This window comes from Pangasianodon hypophthalmus, chromosome 23 (assembly GCF_027358585.1).
Source record: "Pangasianodon hypophthalmus isolate fPanHyp1 chromosome 23, fPanHyp1.pri, whole genome shotgun sequence".
NCBI classification, from domain to species: domain Eukaryota; kingdom Metazoa; phylum Chordata; class Actinopteri; order Siluriformes; family Pangasiidae; genus Pangasianodon; species Pangasianodon hypophthalmus.
Window position 1 is genome coordinate 11,306,800 of NC_069732.1, and position 16,602 is coordinate 11,323,401.

At 38.7% G+C, this 16,602-nt stretch overlaps 3 protein-coding genes across 6 annotated transcripts; all 3 read left to right on the plus strand.

Moving 5' to 3' along the window:
• The first annotated feature begins 1,361 nt into the window (after positions 1–1,361).
• On the plus strand, positions 1,362–4,085 carry gjb9b (gap junction protein beta 9b). The gene is made up of 2 exons (XM_026930215.3): positions 1,362–1,459; positions 2,934–4,085. Exon 2 carries the CDS (start codon positions 2,987–2,989, stop codon positions 3,788–3,790), a length of 804 nt encoding a protein of 267 aa, XP_026786016.1. The 5' UTR covers positions 1,362–1,459; positions 2,934–2,986; the 3' UTR covers positions 3,791–4,085.
• Positions 4,086–5,366: 1,281 nt separating this feature from the next.
• On the plus strand, positions 5,367–12,379 carry pef1 (penta-EF-hand domain containing 1). The gene is made up of 5 exons (XM_026930214.3): positions 5,367–5,474; positions 5,922–6,216; positions 8,593–8,748; positions 8,928–9,071; positions 11,444–12,379. The coding sequence occupies exons 1-5, from the start codon at positions 5,457–5,459 to the stop codon at positions 11,671–11,673; spliced, it is 843 nt and encodes a 280-aa protein (XP_026786015.1). The 5' UTR covers positions 5,367–5,456; the 3' UTR covers positions 11,674–12,379.
• Positions 12,380–13,064: 685 nt separating this feature from the next.
• smim12 (small integral membrane protein 12) lies at positions 13,065–14,855 on the plus strand. 4 transcript variants are annotated; one of them, XM_026929427.3, is made up of 2 exons: positions 13,065–13,210; positions 13,627–14,855. In XM_026929427.3, exon 2 carries the CDS (start codon positions 13,658–13,660, stop codon positions 13,931–13,933), a length of 276 nt encoding a protein of 91 aa, XP_026785228.1. In that variant the 5' UTR covers positions 13,065–13,210; positions 13,627–13,657; the 3' UTR covers positions 13,934–14,855. The 4 variants fall into 4 exon arrangements, with proteins under 4 accessions (XP_026785228.1, XP_026785229.1, XP_053084520.1 ...); XM_026929428.3 differs by having other exon boundaries at positions 13,076–13,191; XM_053228545.1 differs by having other exon boundaries at positions 13,114–13,195.
• Positions 14,856–16,602: the final 1,747 nt, after the last annotated feature.

Here is a 16,602-nt window from a genome sequence, read left to right on the forward strand (position 1 = left end):
ACGTTCTTCTTTTGTCAAAGGCATTCTTAAAGGCTATCATAAAAAAATTTTGGAAGACGTTTTGCTAAAAAGTGTTAATTTCCCCTGTGTTTGGAGACTTTTGGGACACTCTGTAAACACTGCAATATTTAGCAAAAGACAGTGAGGAAATTCTTAAACATCTTTAATCACTGAATGTGCTCTTGAACAGAAGAGAGTTAATTCTTTATGAAGAAAAAGATGAACATTTCTGCAAAGGATTCCACTCAGCCTTTGCACTGAACTCATTATTTGTTAGATGTTAAAATGTGATAAGAGAAGTGGAGATATTATTTCAGCATCATTTCATCTTTATTCAACTGAATTTCCAAATTGCATTCATCTTCATGTTCAATTAATAAGTAAAGAGGCCACTATGAATCCAGGTTACCTGTAAGTGAATGTGATATGACACCAACTCTGTCTAGATTTAATGCATTTAGTTTGGTTTCCCCTTTGAAAATTAAATAACTTAGTTTTGCTCAGTATTATGAAAAAAACCCTTTCATCCGTCAGCGAGGTCATGCCTCAGCCAATGTGTGTGGTGCAGCAACGCACAAATACCTGCCATAGTTGCAGCTTTGAGGTGAATCAATCACTATGCAGCAAATGAAACCAACTTTACATAATAAATGAAAACCTGTTTTGGGATAGTCAGTAAAGGAGAAGGCTTTTTATTCCACTTGTCCACTGGGCTTTGAATAAAATACTTTTATGGTAGACATGAAATCTGCTTGTCCTGGTTACCCAAACTGCTGATTTGTCCACCACTGGCTGTATTCTATAGCTTACAGCAATTTGTTGAGTAGCCAGAATGTCCCTGTTAAATCATCACTGGTGACAGCATCACTTCTGGGTCACTGACTTGGACTTGGACTTGACTTATGTATCTGTTTAAAGTTATTGGACTTATATGAGACTGATGTGACTTAATATTGACCCAGCCTTAGACCTAATGATTGGAGATGCGACTGGACTTGAGACTGATGATAAGTATTTTGACCATGCAACACTGGCCTGTAGTCACCAAGTCATTTTCTCAAGAGAAATACAGAAGACACATCCAATTTGAACATCCAGTAAGAGAACCCGTACACAATAAATGCTTCACATTTGATGCACTAGCAAGGCTCGACCTGCATGAGCTTGTCAAAATTGGCATAACTCTACATTTTCTTTAAAATCACTTCCATTTTTTGCATGGCAGTTTGGCTACTAGATCATATCTTATCTAGTATACAATTATATTAATAGTTCCAGGTTGTCTAACAGGCTGCTGAAACATCCCTCCCATCTGTACTGTAGCTATAGGGAGGTATTGCTTTCAGGACGTTTTTATATGTATCATGTTAGTCTGGATCGTCAAACAAAAAAGGGAGAGGCTCGGGCACCTGCCCTGTTTCAGATTTCTGTCGTATGGCATTTTAACAAGATCATACAGGTAGGATTTGGTCAAGTAAATTTTGTAAACTAGGTGCTTTTAGACATGACAATGTTTGGTAGATTATATTGTGGTTGTTATTGTGCTGATGTTTGTCCAGACATAAAGACAGGGCTGTATCGAAGCAGACATTGAGGTAGTGTGAGAGAAGAAAATGGATTATTTACAGCCCCTGGCTTAGTGAAGGAATCTTTGTGCTGTAGCACTGTGAAAGAGAGAGCTGTGAAAGAAAATGGGTATAGTAACCCTTTCAGCAATGCAGCAATTCTCTTATTTATGTGTGTTCATTTAGAGGCCTTCACTAAAGTTTTTATATGCAAATCTCTCTTTACTATGCCAGAGGCTGTAAATAATCTATTTTCTCCTCTCCTATTGATATTGTCAACATATACGAGTGTTTGCGTATGTGTGTGCGCATTCTGCGGGTGCGTATCAGTGTTTCTAGGACTTCAAACGCCATGTAACATTCTGCTGACAATTAAATGGTATTACTTCTCAAGTATTAAGTTTCAACAAGTTACTAAGTTACAGAGAGTAAACCATGCTTGTCTCAGTCTCTCTTCTCTGAAAATCTTTTACCCCAAACACTTTAAGCCACAGCACGCTAAATACATAAAGGAGACAGACTAAGTCTTCAAATAGTCCAAGGTTTGTTTGGTTTTGTTTTATTTTCATTGAAAACTATGGCATAACTATATGGTCTTGCAATGCACTAATAAGCACTCATCTAGACAAAGAGTCACTGTTGGGAATACCAAACCTAGACCTGTTGTCGAACACGAACAAGGCATAAACAAGGAGAAACAGATCCTGCTTGCATCCGTCCTTCCTGTAAAGCAGTGTGCGCCCTGCGTCAGCCTCTGGGAAATCATCAGGCGATACGAAGCAGAGACAGCAAAGCAGAAACTGAGAACTTTCAGAACCTGACATGCATTTGGCTTTGAGGGGAAATTTTAATTGAATCAGGTAGCAGTGATATATGTCATAAAATAAATAAATTAAATAAGTACTGCAATATTTAGCACAAGACAGAGCAGGAAAACCATCTTTAGACACAGTGTGTACTTCTGTCCAAGTTGGCTGGTGATTATTTGAGAAATTTATGGCACAAAATTTTATAATTCAAAATTATTACTCAGTCTTTTGCATTGAACTCATTATTTGTTGGATGTTAAAACAGAAAAATATGAGAAGTGCAGACATCATTTCAGTATCTTTACTCAATTGACTTTCTAAACGTTTATTTAATTGCATTCATTTTCCTAATGTTCCATAAATAAGTAGGCCAAGGGGAAATCTGGGTCACCTAAATGTAGCATGACACCAACTTTGTCTTTTAGTTTTGGTTTTCCCTTTGGAAATTTTAACTATACAGAACTTACAGCATGTTCTAAATGTCTAAATGCCACAGTGTTAAATAGTAAATGATACAAATGATACAGATGATTTATCTTCCATCATGCTCTCTGTACAGGAGCTGTCTCCTGACCTCAGTGGTGAGTAAGCTGCCAACCTCCAGCTGAAGAGATGAACTGGTTATTCCTGGAGTCCCTGCTCAGCGGCGTGAACAAATACTCCACCGTTTTTGGTCGTGTCTGGCTCTCTATGGTCTTTATCTTCCGTGTGTTGGTGTTTGTGGTGGCCGCGCAGCCAGTTTGGGGAGACGATTCAAAAGACTTTGTGTGCAACACAATTCAGCCAGGTTGCACTACTGTGTGCTATGACCACACTTTCCCAATCTCTCATACCCGCTTGTGGGCGCTTCAGCTCATCTTAATAACCTGCCCATCTCTCATGGTGGTGGGCCACGTCAAGTTCCGCGAAAAGAAGAATCAAAATACTGCCACCACTCAGGAAGGCAAATATCTGTATGCCAACCCGGGAAAGAAGCGTGGTGGCCTCTGGTGGACCTATTTGCTTAGTCTGATATTTAAAGCAGTCATTGATGCTGGCTTCCTCTGCATCCTGTACTATATCTATAAAGGATTTGACTTGCCAACTCTGACAAAATGTAGTCTCAATCCATGCCCTAATGTGGTGGACTGCTACCTGTCCCGTCCTACAGAAAAGAGGATCTTCACTATTTTTATGGTTGCCTCCTCTGCCCTGTGTATCCTCACGTGTATCATTGAGATGAGCTACCTGGTGTGTAAGCGCTGTAACAAGGTGGTTCATGAACAAATAGAGCAAGAGCGCATGCGATTTGTTCAGCAGCATGAACTGAGGGCTCTTTCCCAATCAAAGTTTGAGTGTAGAGTGGATCCTACTGCTTCCTCCAAAAACAGCCTCAGCAGTCTGAAAAAAGACATGACTGCTAGCAAAATCAGTTAGTGTCGCTGCTGTGTCTGGAGTCCTTTACACATGAGAGACGGTGATTTCAGAAGCTGTAGTTATACAGTTGACATAATGTGAAAGACATTAAAGGTGTTGCATGCTTTACAGTCATATGAACTGCAAAATAATCCTGTACAATAATCAAAGAAGGTATCATTCTATTGAAAAATATCTGGCGTCTTTGTTATGTCTGTTATACTGGGATTAAAAGGCCTAAGGATCATTAAGGCCATCATTTTAGCAAATACTGTGCTGAGACATCTTCTGCTGGCATATATGTAAATAAAAAAAGTGTTTTATAATTTTGATGTTCTGGTGTTTACTAGCTGCCATGAAGGCTTCAGTAGAATGGTTGTGTTTGTTTTTAAAGCCAAATACTGTCCCCTGGTGGACAAACATAAATATTATAGGAAATTTTCCCACACATTTCAGAAGTGTGTATTGATTCACCGCTACAGCTTTAGAATAACTGTAATACAATAATTACTTGCATTTTCCAGAATATTGATATCTTGTGAGAGGAACAAATGAACACAGACCCTCCTCATGCCCCAGCTGTTTCATGTATTTGTTCAATTCCTAATTGCATACACCAGATTGAGTTTAAGAGGTCACTTCTTAGTTGACCGAAATGTGCTGGTGAAATTAAATAAACAAATGGGTGTAATAGGAGTTTCAAATATCATGGTGCATGGTGACAGTTTTGGTCAGTTTAATCAAAGCTTTCAACAAAGATGTTGAATTTAAGAAAATACAATGGAAAAGCCTTCATCTGATGAACAATAAAAGGTCATTTTTGCAACAGAGAGAAAGAAATCCAATTAAATGCTTGCTCAGCGTCTGGCACATTCATCTGGCACCAAAGCAAACACTTTGAGAAATCTTATGAGAATGGTCTAATGGTCTTGTAGCCATTTGTTGCAGCCAAGAAACCTTTTTTTTATTTGCCTTTTCAGAAAGGCGAAAAAAGAAGATACTGCAGAATATGAAAAGTATAAGCCGTGATGCAAAGTGGTATAAAGTCTTATGGAAACATTGTCCAACTTCTACCAGTAGAAAAAAGAAATTTGTAGATCACCCTGATGTCTGACTGAAGATTTCTCTGAAGCATTTGTAAATGCTGACAAATATTATATATATATATATATATATATATATATATATATATATATATATATATATATATGTGTGTGTGTGTGTGTGTGTGTGTGTGTGTGTATATATAGCTGTTAATAGCTGTTCATGACACTTATTGATTGCTTAATGAATTATTGTCAGTTTGATCAAGAACATAAAAAAGTGTAGTGAAAATAAAGGTCAAAATTGGGATGAAAATATTCATAAATACCGGTCCAGAGTAAAAATTAGTTGACCTATATTGTATTTAACCTATTTTATACCTAACTGCAGGACCTTGACATGGATAAATTGGTTAATTTAAGTGAATGAGTGCTGGTTAATATGACAACTTTCCATTGAGGTGTGTCTGCTGTCTGACTCATAGTTCCGGGCTTTAGCCTTTTCTGTGAATTTAACCAATCAGAGTAGGAAATTAAGATGCGTTTCATGACAAACACTAAGTTGGACCAATCAGCCTCGAGAGGCGGGACAAAAAAAAAAATCAAACGTTCATACTCGACACGAAGTTGCTTCATACAGCGAAATGAGTTTTTACGGGCAGGTAATGTAGCTTCTACATTAAAAATGTGTTTATGTGATTATTATTTGGATTCTGCTCTTGTTTGTCTAAATGTTAGTAGCGCTTTTTGACTCCAAGAGAGCTATATATCTGTTTAAAACAATCCCGGAAGTGAAGTAAGACAGTATATTCAGAGCTTATGTGTTTGTGCTAATGTAGCAGGCAGATATTTAACCAAAACGTTCTCCACTGGTCATGTGTGTGCACGAGCACCTACAGATTTATATATATCTAACATATATCAGTCTGCTTTATTATTATAATTTAAAATGGTTCATAAACACTGACTAACTAAGTCGCATGTCACTGATTACTACCTGGAAATCTATAATAAATTAGGCATCTTTCTATACTATATGTGGAAGCCCATGCTGAATAAGCTGCATGCAGAAGACAGTGGAATAGATTGCATTTCTGTTGTATTCACAGGGCTATCCAGGAGCAGGGGGTAACATTCCCCGACAGCATCCTTCTCCAGGTAACCCCTATGGAGGTGGGGCACCCCCAGGTGGTCCTGTAGGAGGGCCATATGGGGGTCCGGCTCCTCCCGGGGGTCCGCAGTATGGTGGTGCACCAGGAAGACAGTACGGAGGACCTTATGGTGGTTATGGTGGAGGTCCTGGGGCCCCTGGAGCTCCTTATGGAGGTGGTCAAGCTCCAGGAGCCCCTTACGGAGGATATGGGCAGCCTCAGGGTGGACCATATGGCCAGCATATGCCTGGAGGTTAGAAAACATCAAGGTTTTTGTCTGTTTAAAGACGGCAGTCCAATTCACGACTGGTGTTCTACATTGTCTAACTGAATTTTATTGCTGCCATACACCAGGGCTTATCTGGGTCTTGGCATGCCATTTTCTTTCTTTATTTTTGACATCAAATCAGATTTATTGGTATTTAATAGCGCTTTTACAGAGAACAATGGTTACTTTTACATGCACATCAGTATTCCGATATTAATCAGAATTTGTCTATGTTCTGATTAGTATTGAGTCATGTAACCGCCGCAATCTGATTACCCAGATTAAGACAATGTTCTGATTCCCCAAATTCTGATTCCCACCCCTGCAATAAGCCTGTTTTAATCGGAATTGTGTTGCATGTAAACACCTTATTCAGAAAATCCACTGAAAAGAGATATACAGTCAGGTCCATAAATATTGGGACAGTGACACAGTCTTGGTAATTTTGCCTCTGTACACCACCACAGTGGATTTGAAATGAAGCAGTCAAGATGTGACTGAAGCGTAGACTTTCAGCTTTAATTCAAGGGGTTTAACAAAAATATTGCATTAACCGTTTAGGAATTACAGCCATTTTTTACAGAGTTCCTCCATTTTCACAGGCTCAAAAGTAATGGGACAATTGACTGATAAGCAGTTTCATGGCCAGCTGTGCCCTGTTTCCTCCTTATATCATGATAAATTAAGGAGATAAAAAGTCTGTAGGTGATTCCAAGTGTTGAATTTGCATTTGGTAGCTGTTCATGGGAACTCTCAATATGCCATCCAAAGAGGTGTTGATGCAAGTGAAGGAGGCCATCATTAGGCTGAAAAACCAAAACAGACCTATCAGAGAGATAGCAGAAACTTTAGGAGGGCCAAATCAACAATTTGGTACATTCTTAAAAAGAAGGAATGCACTGGCGAGCTCAGCAACACCTAAAGGCCTGGGAGACCACAGAAAACAACTAAAGTGGATGATTGCAGAATTCTTTTCTTATTGAAGAACAACCCCTTCACAACGAAACTCAGCATTTGGTGATGTCCATGGGGTCCAGACTTCAGGTAGTCATTGACTGCAAAGGATTTACCTCCAAGTAATAAAAATAATCCTAATATTTATGATTATATCAGTTTGTCCCATTACTTTTGAGCCTGTGAAAATGGAGGAACTCTGTAAAAAATGGCTGTAATTCCTAAACGGTTAATGCAATATTTTTGTTAAACCCCTTGAATTAAAGCTGAAGGTCTACGCTTCAGTCACATCTTGACTGCTGCATTTCAAATCCACTGTGGTGGTGTACAGAGGCAAAATTACCAAAACTGTGTCACTGTCCCAATATTTATGGACCTGACTGTATGTGCATGCTCATTCCACAAGGAAGTGTGGGTGCTAACAGATGCTTAGCTGTAGGCTAGGTACTTAGGAATGGCAACCCAGGCATACTTACAACAACAATGTATACATGAATATTCCGATGCCTGTATGCATATAAACATTGTATTCGGAATATGGCTGCAACCCGAATATAGACGTTTAACAGATGTGCATGTAAATGTAGCCACTGTGGCACCGTATGGATACTCTTTCAAATTCAGAACTATGCATACTCTGATTGTGTACCTGTGTCAGTTTTGTACTGCATAACCAAACCCATGACGTTAGGAAGTGTTCTCTGGTGACTAGTGATCTGCAGTGGCTCTGGTCTGATTTGCTTGATGACAAGGTTAAGAGTGCAAATTCATACACACACTGCTGCAGCCTCTCCACCAGGTGTGTATTGGCACAAGTCTGTGAATAAAACACAGAAAACAGAAAGTGATGAGGTTCTGCAGACAATTTTGTTTATTTTGCTTACTGCAGCTGTGTCTTATATCCCTTACGTGATGACTGAGAACTGACTGCAGTCCAAGAACACACAATCTGCAGCTTATAACGTCTAGTGCAGGTTGTACTTGTAATGGGAATTAGAAAGCTGGATGTGATCATGTCAAGTGACTGTGTGTGCGAATCATAGTGATTTTATATACAGTGTGAAGTGTGTGATAATGCTCCTCATGGGGGCTAAATCACTGGATGTCTAAAACAGAGTAATTATTCTCAAGAGGCTACAGTAAATCTGGTTTCATCCCAAAGTGAAATATAACAATATGACAGTGATACAGTCCATTAATATTCTGACAGTATCACACACACAGCTTAGCTTTTTCTACTTCAGCTGAAAGGTAAATCTATTGTAGAGTTGTTATTTTTCCTTATTCTGTAATACTGCTTCAGCTGTGGTGCTGTATCGGCTATTTCTATGACTTTAATATACCACTATAGAGCATATTGATTTTTACTGCTATGTGACAGTGTTTCAAATAGTTTTTATGTTCTAGGTAACATTCCACCAGGGGTTAACCCCGAGGCGTATCAGTGGTTTCAGAGTGTTGACGCCGATCACAGTGGCTACATCAGCCTGAAGGAGCTAAAGCAGGCCCTGCTCAACTCCAACAACTCAGCATTCAATGATGAAACCTGCCTGATGATGATCAGTCAGTACCTTTAACACAGCTTAAATCTTGTTCTCTACTGATCAGGCATTTCTATTGTTGACTTCAGTTAAGTATGTTAATGGTGAATGTGGATCATTTAGCGAGTCATGCAACAGTATATATTCCAGATTTTGGAATCCAGATATTGAAAACCTATTAAGAGACTGTATGTTTTGCAGATATGTTCGACAAGACCAAAACTGGCCGCATTGACGTATTCGGCTTCTCGGCTCTCTGGGTGTTTTTACAGCAGTGGCGGGCAATTTTCTACCAGTTTGACCGTGACCGCTCAGGTTCCATCAACAGCAATGAGCTGCATCAAGGTTAGTCAGACAGAGGACAAATAAACTGGTGCTTTTGCCATCCTATTCATGTACATACAGTATATTCAATGGGATGAAATATCACACAGTACAGGTTCTCCAGACGTTCTTATTAAAACATATTAAAGCACACCTTAGACCTGCCAACCTTTACGCATTTTGTGTAGGAACACAGAATTTAGGCATTTTAACATTGGAGTATGGTGCAGTCACCTAAAAATACAACAAAAGTGTTTTCTTCAAACGTCTTCCCAGAAAAAATGGAGGTTATTATAACAGCAAAGGGGAATGAAATCTCTAATCATATGTTCAAAAAGCACATATGGCTGTGATGGTCAGGTGTCCACAGACTTTTGGCCATACAGTGTGTTATGTATATAACTCTGCTTATATCAACTGGTATATAAAGCTTCAGACTGCAGCACTGGGATTCAGCAGGATCAGGATACAAAACCAGTGGTGCCAGTATGAGGTTTTTATTTTAATGTGGAACTTTAAAAGACACTTTGCTGAAGCTTGTAGAGGAGGATTTCCAAGTTTCAGCAACATTCCCACCACAACTACAACTTAGAAGCAGCACAAAAAAGACTTGGGCATAGCTACTGCTTCATATAGATCACGCAGTCTGTGCGCTGTGCACAGGGCAGCATACCTCTGAAGGCCCCCCAAAAAAATTAACTTGTAAGTTCATTGCACCTGTTTATTGTTCCTAAATGATCGTTCTCCATCGTTACTAAAAGAAAACCTCGGAAAATTGCTTGATCATTATAGTGAAATGGCACTAAAAAGACCCCAGTTAGACTCACAGAAACACCGTGAGTGTGTCCGAGCTTTACAGTAGATTCTGATTGCACGTCCAGCAAATTTTTCTGATTTTTTTCAGAATGTAACAAACCCAAAATCTGATGTAAACCTGATAGATTATTATTAGATGGCTAATGTTGTTAACTCTAATTAACAGTTTCTTGACTTTGAAACATAGTTAGCTTGCTTACTCAGTCACATTAGGTGAAAGATCGGAAGCTTTCCAGAAATTTCCACAGAGCATCTGGTTCAGGAGTTGAATAAAGTAAGTTATGTTCTGCAAATTGCTATTCGTTATTATAATTTATGAATGAAAAATTACTTTTTTCTTCTGTTTTCCAGTGTTTCATAGTGGTAGGGTTCACATAAAAAAATGAAAATCTGGTATAGTCCATGCCCATGTTTGGTTTAAATCCAAATATGAAAACAGACAGATATGACTATCTTCTCAAAATCAGCATAAAATTCTGAGATAGCTGAAGTGTGCTCTTAGTTCAACATATTCAACTTAACTAGTTACTTTATGAAAATGATAATATTTTCTGACTTGTCAAAGAAGTCTATAGCTAGCATTATTATTATATCAATGTCTAACATCATTATCTGCCTGCTACCATTACCTACCACTCCGTTAGCCTACATTACTGCAGTAATCATCACTTTGCTAATGGCAGATAGCAATACCTTTCAGACTGTAATAGAAAACAAAAAATAATGGATCCCACTTATCTCTGTATATTTTTCTCTTCATTTTGTGATTTTTTTGAACAACTCTTCTGTCAGGTTATTCCTTTTAATGATCTTTATTGGATTGTGATACTAGACTGTGTGATCTTCCTGTCAGAAGAGAGTTCATTTACTCTCTTATAAAGTAATTTATAGCTGTCTAACATTTGTTACATGTGCTGTTGATTAAAGAGAAGACCAATACAAGATCATATCTTTTGCAGCAGATTTTAGGGACTAAATCCATCCTTTCCTTTCATTTTCACCTTTCACTGTTATGGGATCCATAGTTTAAAGCCACCTTTCTTTATGCCTAATGCTTGTGACTAATTTTGTGTTTAGGCATTTATAATACACTATGTATGCTGTGCGTTTTCCTTTCTTCCCTTGAAAATAACTTCTTATGAGAATTTTATACAGTATACATTTTATACAAACCTATGATTTCCTATCAGGCTAAGGTTTATTTATCAAAATACCCATACAAGACTTACATGGAACCTGTATAATATGTCTAAAGGGTCACAGAACACAAAACTCTAGTGTGTCAAAGTGCTCATTTGCATATTGCAGGCTTTCACAATATCAATATTGTAATGGCTAGACCTGCTATAAAACTGAAAAAACAATATACATTAAGGCTGCATAATATATACATAATGACAGTAAAGATAATCTCTTTTTTTTCTCTGTCAAAATGTGCCTTCTGTACAATTATGATAATTTGACATTTGCAGAACTTGGTCTTTATGAACCTTCCTGTGCTCTGTTTTTTCATCTTCATTTATTATTCAGCCATTTTTATATGACCATCATACTGTGAATCTCATTTCTTCCCTCAGCACTCTCTCAGCTGGGTTATAACCTGAGCCCGCAGTTCATTCAGAACCTGGTGAACCGTTACTGTGTCCGTGGCATGAGTAATGCCCTCCAGCTCGACTCCTTCATCCAAGTGTGCACTCAACTGCAAAGCATGACCCAGGCCTTCCGTGAGAAGGACACCGGCATGACCGGCAACGTACGCATGAGCTATGAGGACTTTCTCGCCTGCACCATCACACGGCTCATGTGAAGATTTACATTCCATCAGATGGCAGTTTGATCCCTTCAGTGCCAAAGACCTCCGGGCACTCCGGATGTTCCATCATAACTGTGCCTTTCACTGCAGTTTACCTCCCGCACCCTAAATGCCCTGAATACATGCACTCCTACTGCTTACTTTGCTTGTTATTTGTTTCAATTTCAAAGTGCAAGTTGAAAGAACAGCTAACAGGAAGTGTGCCATACCTGTGTATGTAATGCCTAAAAAAATTCTTTTAGGAGAACAGCTCACTCAGGGAGTGAAGTTGCATTATTATATCTGCTGCCAATCATGTATTTTGTGGGGCTTTATTTTATTAACTATATTATTTTATATTGCAACTGCATTCAGCTGAAACTCTTTAGTTTCTATATTACTGATAAAGTCATTACATTAATTCAACCAAATAACTGATATGGTGCAGTCTAAGATTGATGTATTGTAATAGATTGAAGGCTTGGATCCAGAGGGGTTGTAAGTAACATTTGACAAAGATTTGCATTTAATTTATTGAAGACTGGCTAATATAAATAGTAATATTTGTTTTAGCACTAGATCCCATTAAGAGCCCATTAATCCATTTGAAAATGGCAAAACTTTGTAATGTAACACTCAATATCTTTTACAGCATTGTGCCAGAAATTATGTAGATTAAAGCTTTTTTTGCCCCAGATTAAAGCAAATGCTGATTGGTTAAGTGAATTTGTAATTTGTGTTTCTGATAGAATCTATTTATGTGATCATATTTGTAATCTAATTGTGATCATAATATCCATCCGTCCATCCATTCGCCTGGAGCCTATCCCAGGGGACTCAACCCTGGATGGGGTGTCAACCCATTGCAGGGCACACTCACACACCCATTCACACACCATGGACAATTTGGAAATGTCAATCAGACTACAGTGCACGTCTTTGGATGTAACGTCATCTCTTATAAGTGAAAAGTACAAAATGTACACAGCATTTAGAACAGTGGTTCTTAAAGTAGGGCCCAGGGACCCTCAGGGATCAGTGAAGCATAGCCAGGAGGTCACCCACTATATATTTATTACTGAGCTCTTATAATCAGGAGCCCCTTTGACTGATCACTTTAATTGAATAGTTTTAACCCAAACATCTAAATCAAGCCTTTAATGTATCACCAGACTTAATGTGTCCTGGAGATGAAAAGTGCAGGAAAAGAAAGCTCTATGACTCCAATAAATTGTTAAGGCATTAATACTAATTAAGGAGATTAGGCATTATTTTAAAATAATCTTTAAATTACGCAGCAGAAAGGCAATAAAACGTTAAATCTGAAGGCTTGTTGCACAGGGTGAACGCTAGGTGTCGTCCATAGACTGTAAGCTGTCGTCATAGCATCGCGCAGAAACTGGCGGCATTTTAAACCAATGACAACACGATACGTCGCAATTACGTCACGATAGAGGCGGTACCTAAAAGCAGGAAGTGGATTTTTGATGGTACTGCCTGAAAGAATGAAGGAATTGCTCTGAAGCAACACCAGTAGGTGCAGTAATTCACGGTGTGTTTGTCTTTATAAATACATCCTTAGTCATCGTATTACATGTAGTTGTGCCTTAACTAAACGTAATTTAATGAGTTGTATGAGGTATATTTGCGCTGTCACGCCATTCCTACAAAACGTTATTAGGTAATGGAGGCTCCAGACCTTTGAACCTTTTCAGCCAAGTGACTGTAGAAAGTCTGTAAAACCTTAGTGAAGATAAGAGCTTAACAGATAAATGTACACACAACAATAAGCGAGGAAATGCAATATAATGTAAAGCGTTGTCCACTTGTTAGCAAGCCGCTAATGCCTTGAACCGCTAATGCCTGAGTGAGCGCATACTTAACCTTGTATTTGTTGAACATGTATAATGTTTACACATAACTTTCTCGCACACCTTTTAACACGCATATTTCTTTATTATTTTTTAGAGCGTTTTGCATTTGGGTCGTTTGTGCCACCATGTGGCCGGTGGTGTGGACCGCTATGCGCACCTATGCGCCCTACGTGACCTTCCCTGTGGCCTTCGTAGTGGGCGCGGTGGGCTACCACCTGGAGTGGTTCATCCGGGGACCTCCCAAAACCCCGCGAGAAGAGAAGGGTATCGCGGAGCTTCGCGAGGACCGGAAACTCGAGGAGCTGGTGGGCCGAGACAGCACGCAAGTCCTCAGTCTGAAGGACAAACTGGAGTTCACCCCCAGGGCAGTACTGGAAAAGAACCGGCCTGAGAAGAGCTAGCTAGAGCCATGTCAGATTTCCCAGAGGGATCACATCACTCATGCTAGCTTATATGCTGTAGAACATATCATTGTGTACAACATGAGTTCCTGATTCTACATCACTCTACGATCCAACACATCACAGGTTTCCTTGCACATTTGAGTGATTTTTCCTCGCTCTAACATACCTGATCCAGTAATCAGCTACTTAACAGGCTTTCCTGAATTAAAGTGGGTGTGTTAGAGCAGGGAAAGCACTAAACTGTCCAGGACAGGGGTGTGCAGTCTTATCTGCAAAGGGCCAGTGTGGGTGCAGGTTTTCATTCCAATCAAGCAGGAACCACTACTGATTCCACCTGATTAATCAGCTGATCTTGGCTTTCAATAGACTCGGGTCTGGCTTCTGCTTAGTTGGAATGAAAACCTTCACCCACCCTGGCCCTTTCCAGATAAGACTGGACACTCCTGGTCCACGACAAGGACTGCGAGCCTGTGCCTGGCATGATTATTCCCTCTTCCTTAACGCTCACTCACTGGAAAAAGACTTGTGAATGTACTTTGTGGCTTAATGTTCAAGTTCCTCAGGCACATGGACACATGACTGTTTATCCGACATTGGAGAAACATTCAGAAGCTTCTGTATATCTCCATTTTCACTGATTATCATAAGACTGCGCTTGAAAGAATGGCAAGAATTGCTTAGATTAAATGTTTTGTGAGAAGTGCCCTTATTACTGTCCTGTATTAGTGAGAGCAAACAATAAAACATCACTTTGCCCCATTCATCACTTCTGCCCATGCCAGAACATGATACATCACCTCATTCTAGAAGTTGTGTGTGAAAGCTTTAGCCATCAACTGCGACTTTATTCTAGTGTTCACATATTAGAGTAAAGGAAAACTCCACCCTGGAAGACAATAAATGTTTATTTTGAAATATTTCTGATGGGTTGAGTGATTTTGGTGCTGTATTTGTATTTTTCCTGTGAGAAGATAGTGGTTAACTGCTGTGGCTTTGCATCAGATGAAGCAAGTGCTAACTCCTCCAACTGGCACCATCATCACCAACAGCACTGTGGGTAATTTAGGAAACTGTTAACCAAAGTGAATATAGGCCAAGATGTGGACGAAAGAACTAAAAAAAAAAAAAGTGAACTCAGAATTTCCTTACAGGCTAAATCTTGGACATAATTGAAGATCACATGCTAATTATAAAGGTTAATATGCAAGTTGTTCAGGGTGGATTTTTTTTTCCTTACGTTATATCAGAATTGAAGCATCTCTGTAGACAGACTATCTGTGGTGACTACAGATCATATTTGCACTTTGTTTGTAGAGATGCTTGGTCTGTTTGTTTTTTCTTTAGGCTTTTGACAAGTTAACATATTCATACACTAGTCACATTTCATATACTGCCCCTGAATATTATAGAGGTAATAAATGAAGTCACTCAAAAAGGTATTCACTGTTCATAGTGTTTCTAAGAAATATAGAAATATAGGAAATTATGCTGCTGGACACAGGTTTTTGGAAAAAAAATACATGTTGGCCATGTAGATGTTATTCATATAACAGTAGGTTAAACAGCATTAATTTATTTCTTTAGCAAAATTCCATATCTCTCGGTGTGTATGTTAAGTCGAAAGTAAAAAAGACAACTCTCACCAGCCTCATGATGAGGGAAAGCATTACCTTTCACCGGTGTATGTTTGTTTCACTGTTACCAAGTATTGGGAATCATGCATCAGCTAAAAATCTAATTGTCCAAGTATTTATGCATTGCTCTATAACAATGAACTCAGCCAGAAAAACAGGCAACCATTTCTTTCTGGACATTCCTGAACATGAGGCGACATCGGGAAACGAATTAAACAGCACTGACAATCATCAGTGTAAGTCTACACAAAAACCGACGTTTAATGAACAACAGTAATTATATGTGGTTTGACTTTACTGTTCTAATTTTATTAGATCTGGCTAATCATAGCTCTTTTTTTGACACATTTTTGCTCCAGCCCCAATCAAAGAGCATTACACTGTTTTGACAAGTTAACATATTCATACACTAGTCACATTTCATATACTGCCCCTGAATATTATAGAGGTAATAAATGAAGTCACTCAAAAAGGTATTCACAGTTCATAGTGTTTCTAAGAAATATTGAAATATAGGAAATTATGCTGCTGGACACAGGTTTTTGGAAAAAAATACATGTTGGCCAGGTAGATGTTATTCATATAACAGTAGGTTAAACAGCATTAATTTATTTCTTTAGCAAAATTCCATATCTCTTGGTGTGTATGTTAAGTCGAAAGTAAAAAAGACAACTCTCACCAGCCTCATGATGAGGGAAAGCATTACCTTTCACCGGTGTATGTTTGTTTCACTGTTACCAAGTATTGGGAATCATGCATCAGCTAAAAATCTAATTGTCCAAGTATTTATGCATTGCTCTATAACAATGAACTCAGCCAGAAAAACAGGCAACCATTTCTTTCTGGACATTCCTGAACATGAGGCGACATCGGGAAACGAATTAAACAGCACGGACAATCATCAGTGTAAGTCTACACAAAAACCGACGTTTAATGAACAACAGTAATTATATGTGGTTTGACTTTACTGTTCTAATTTTATTAGATCTGGCTAATCATAGCTCTTTTTTTGACACATTTTTGCTCCAGCCC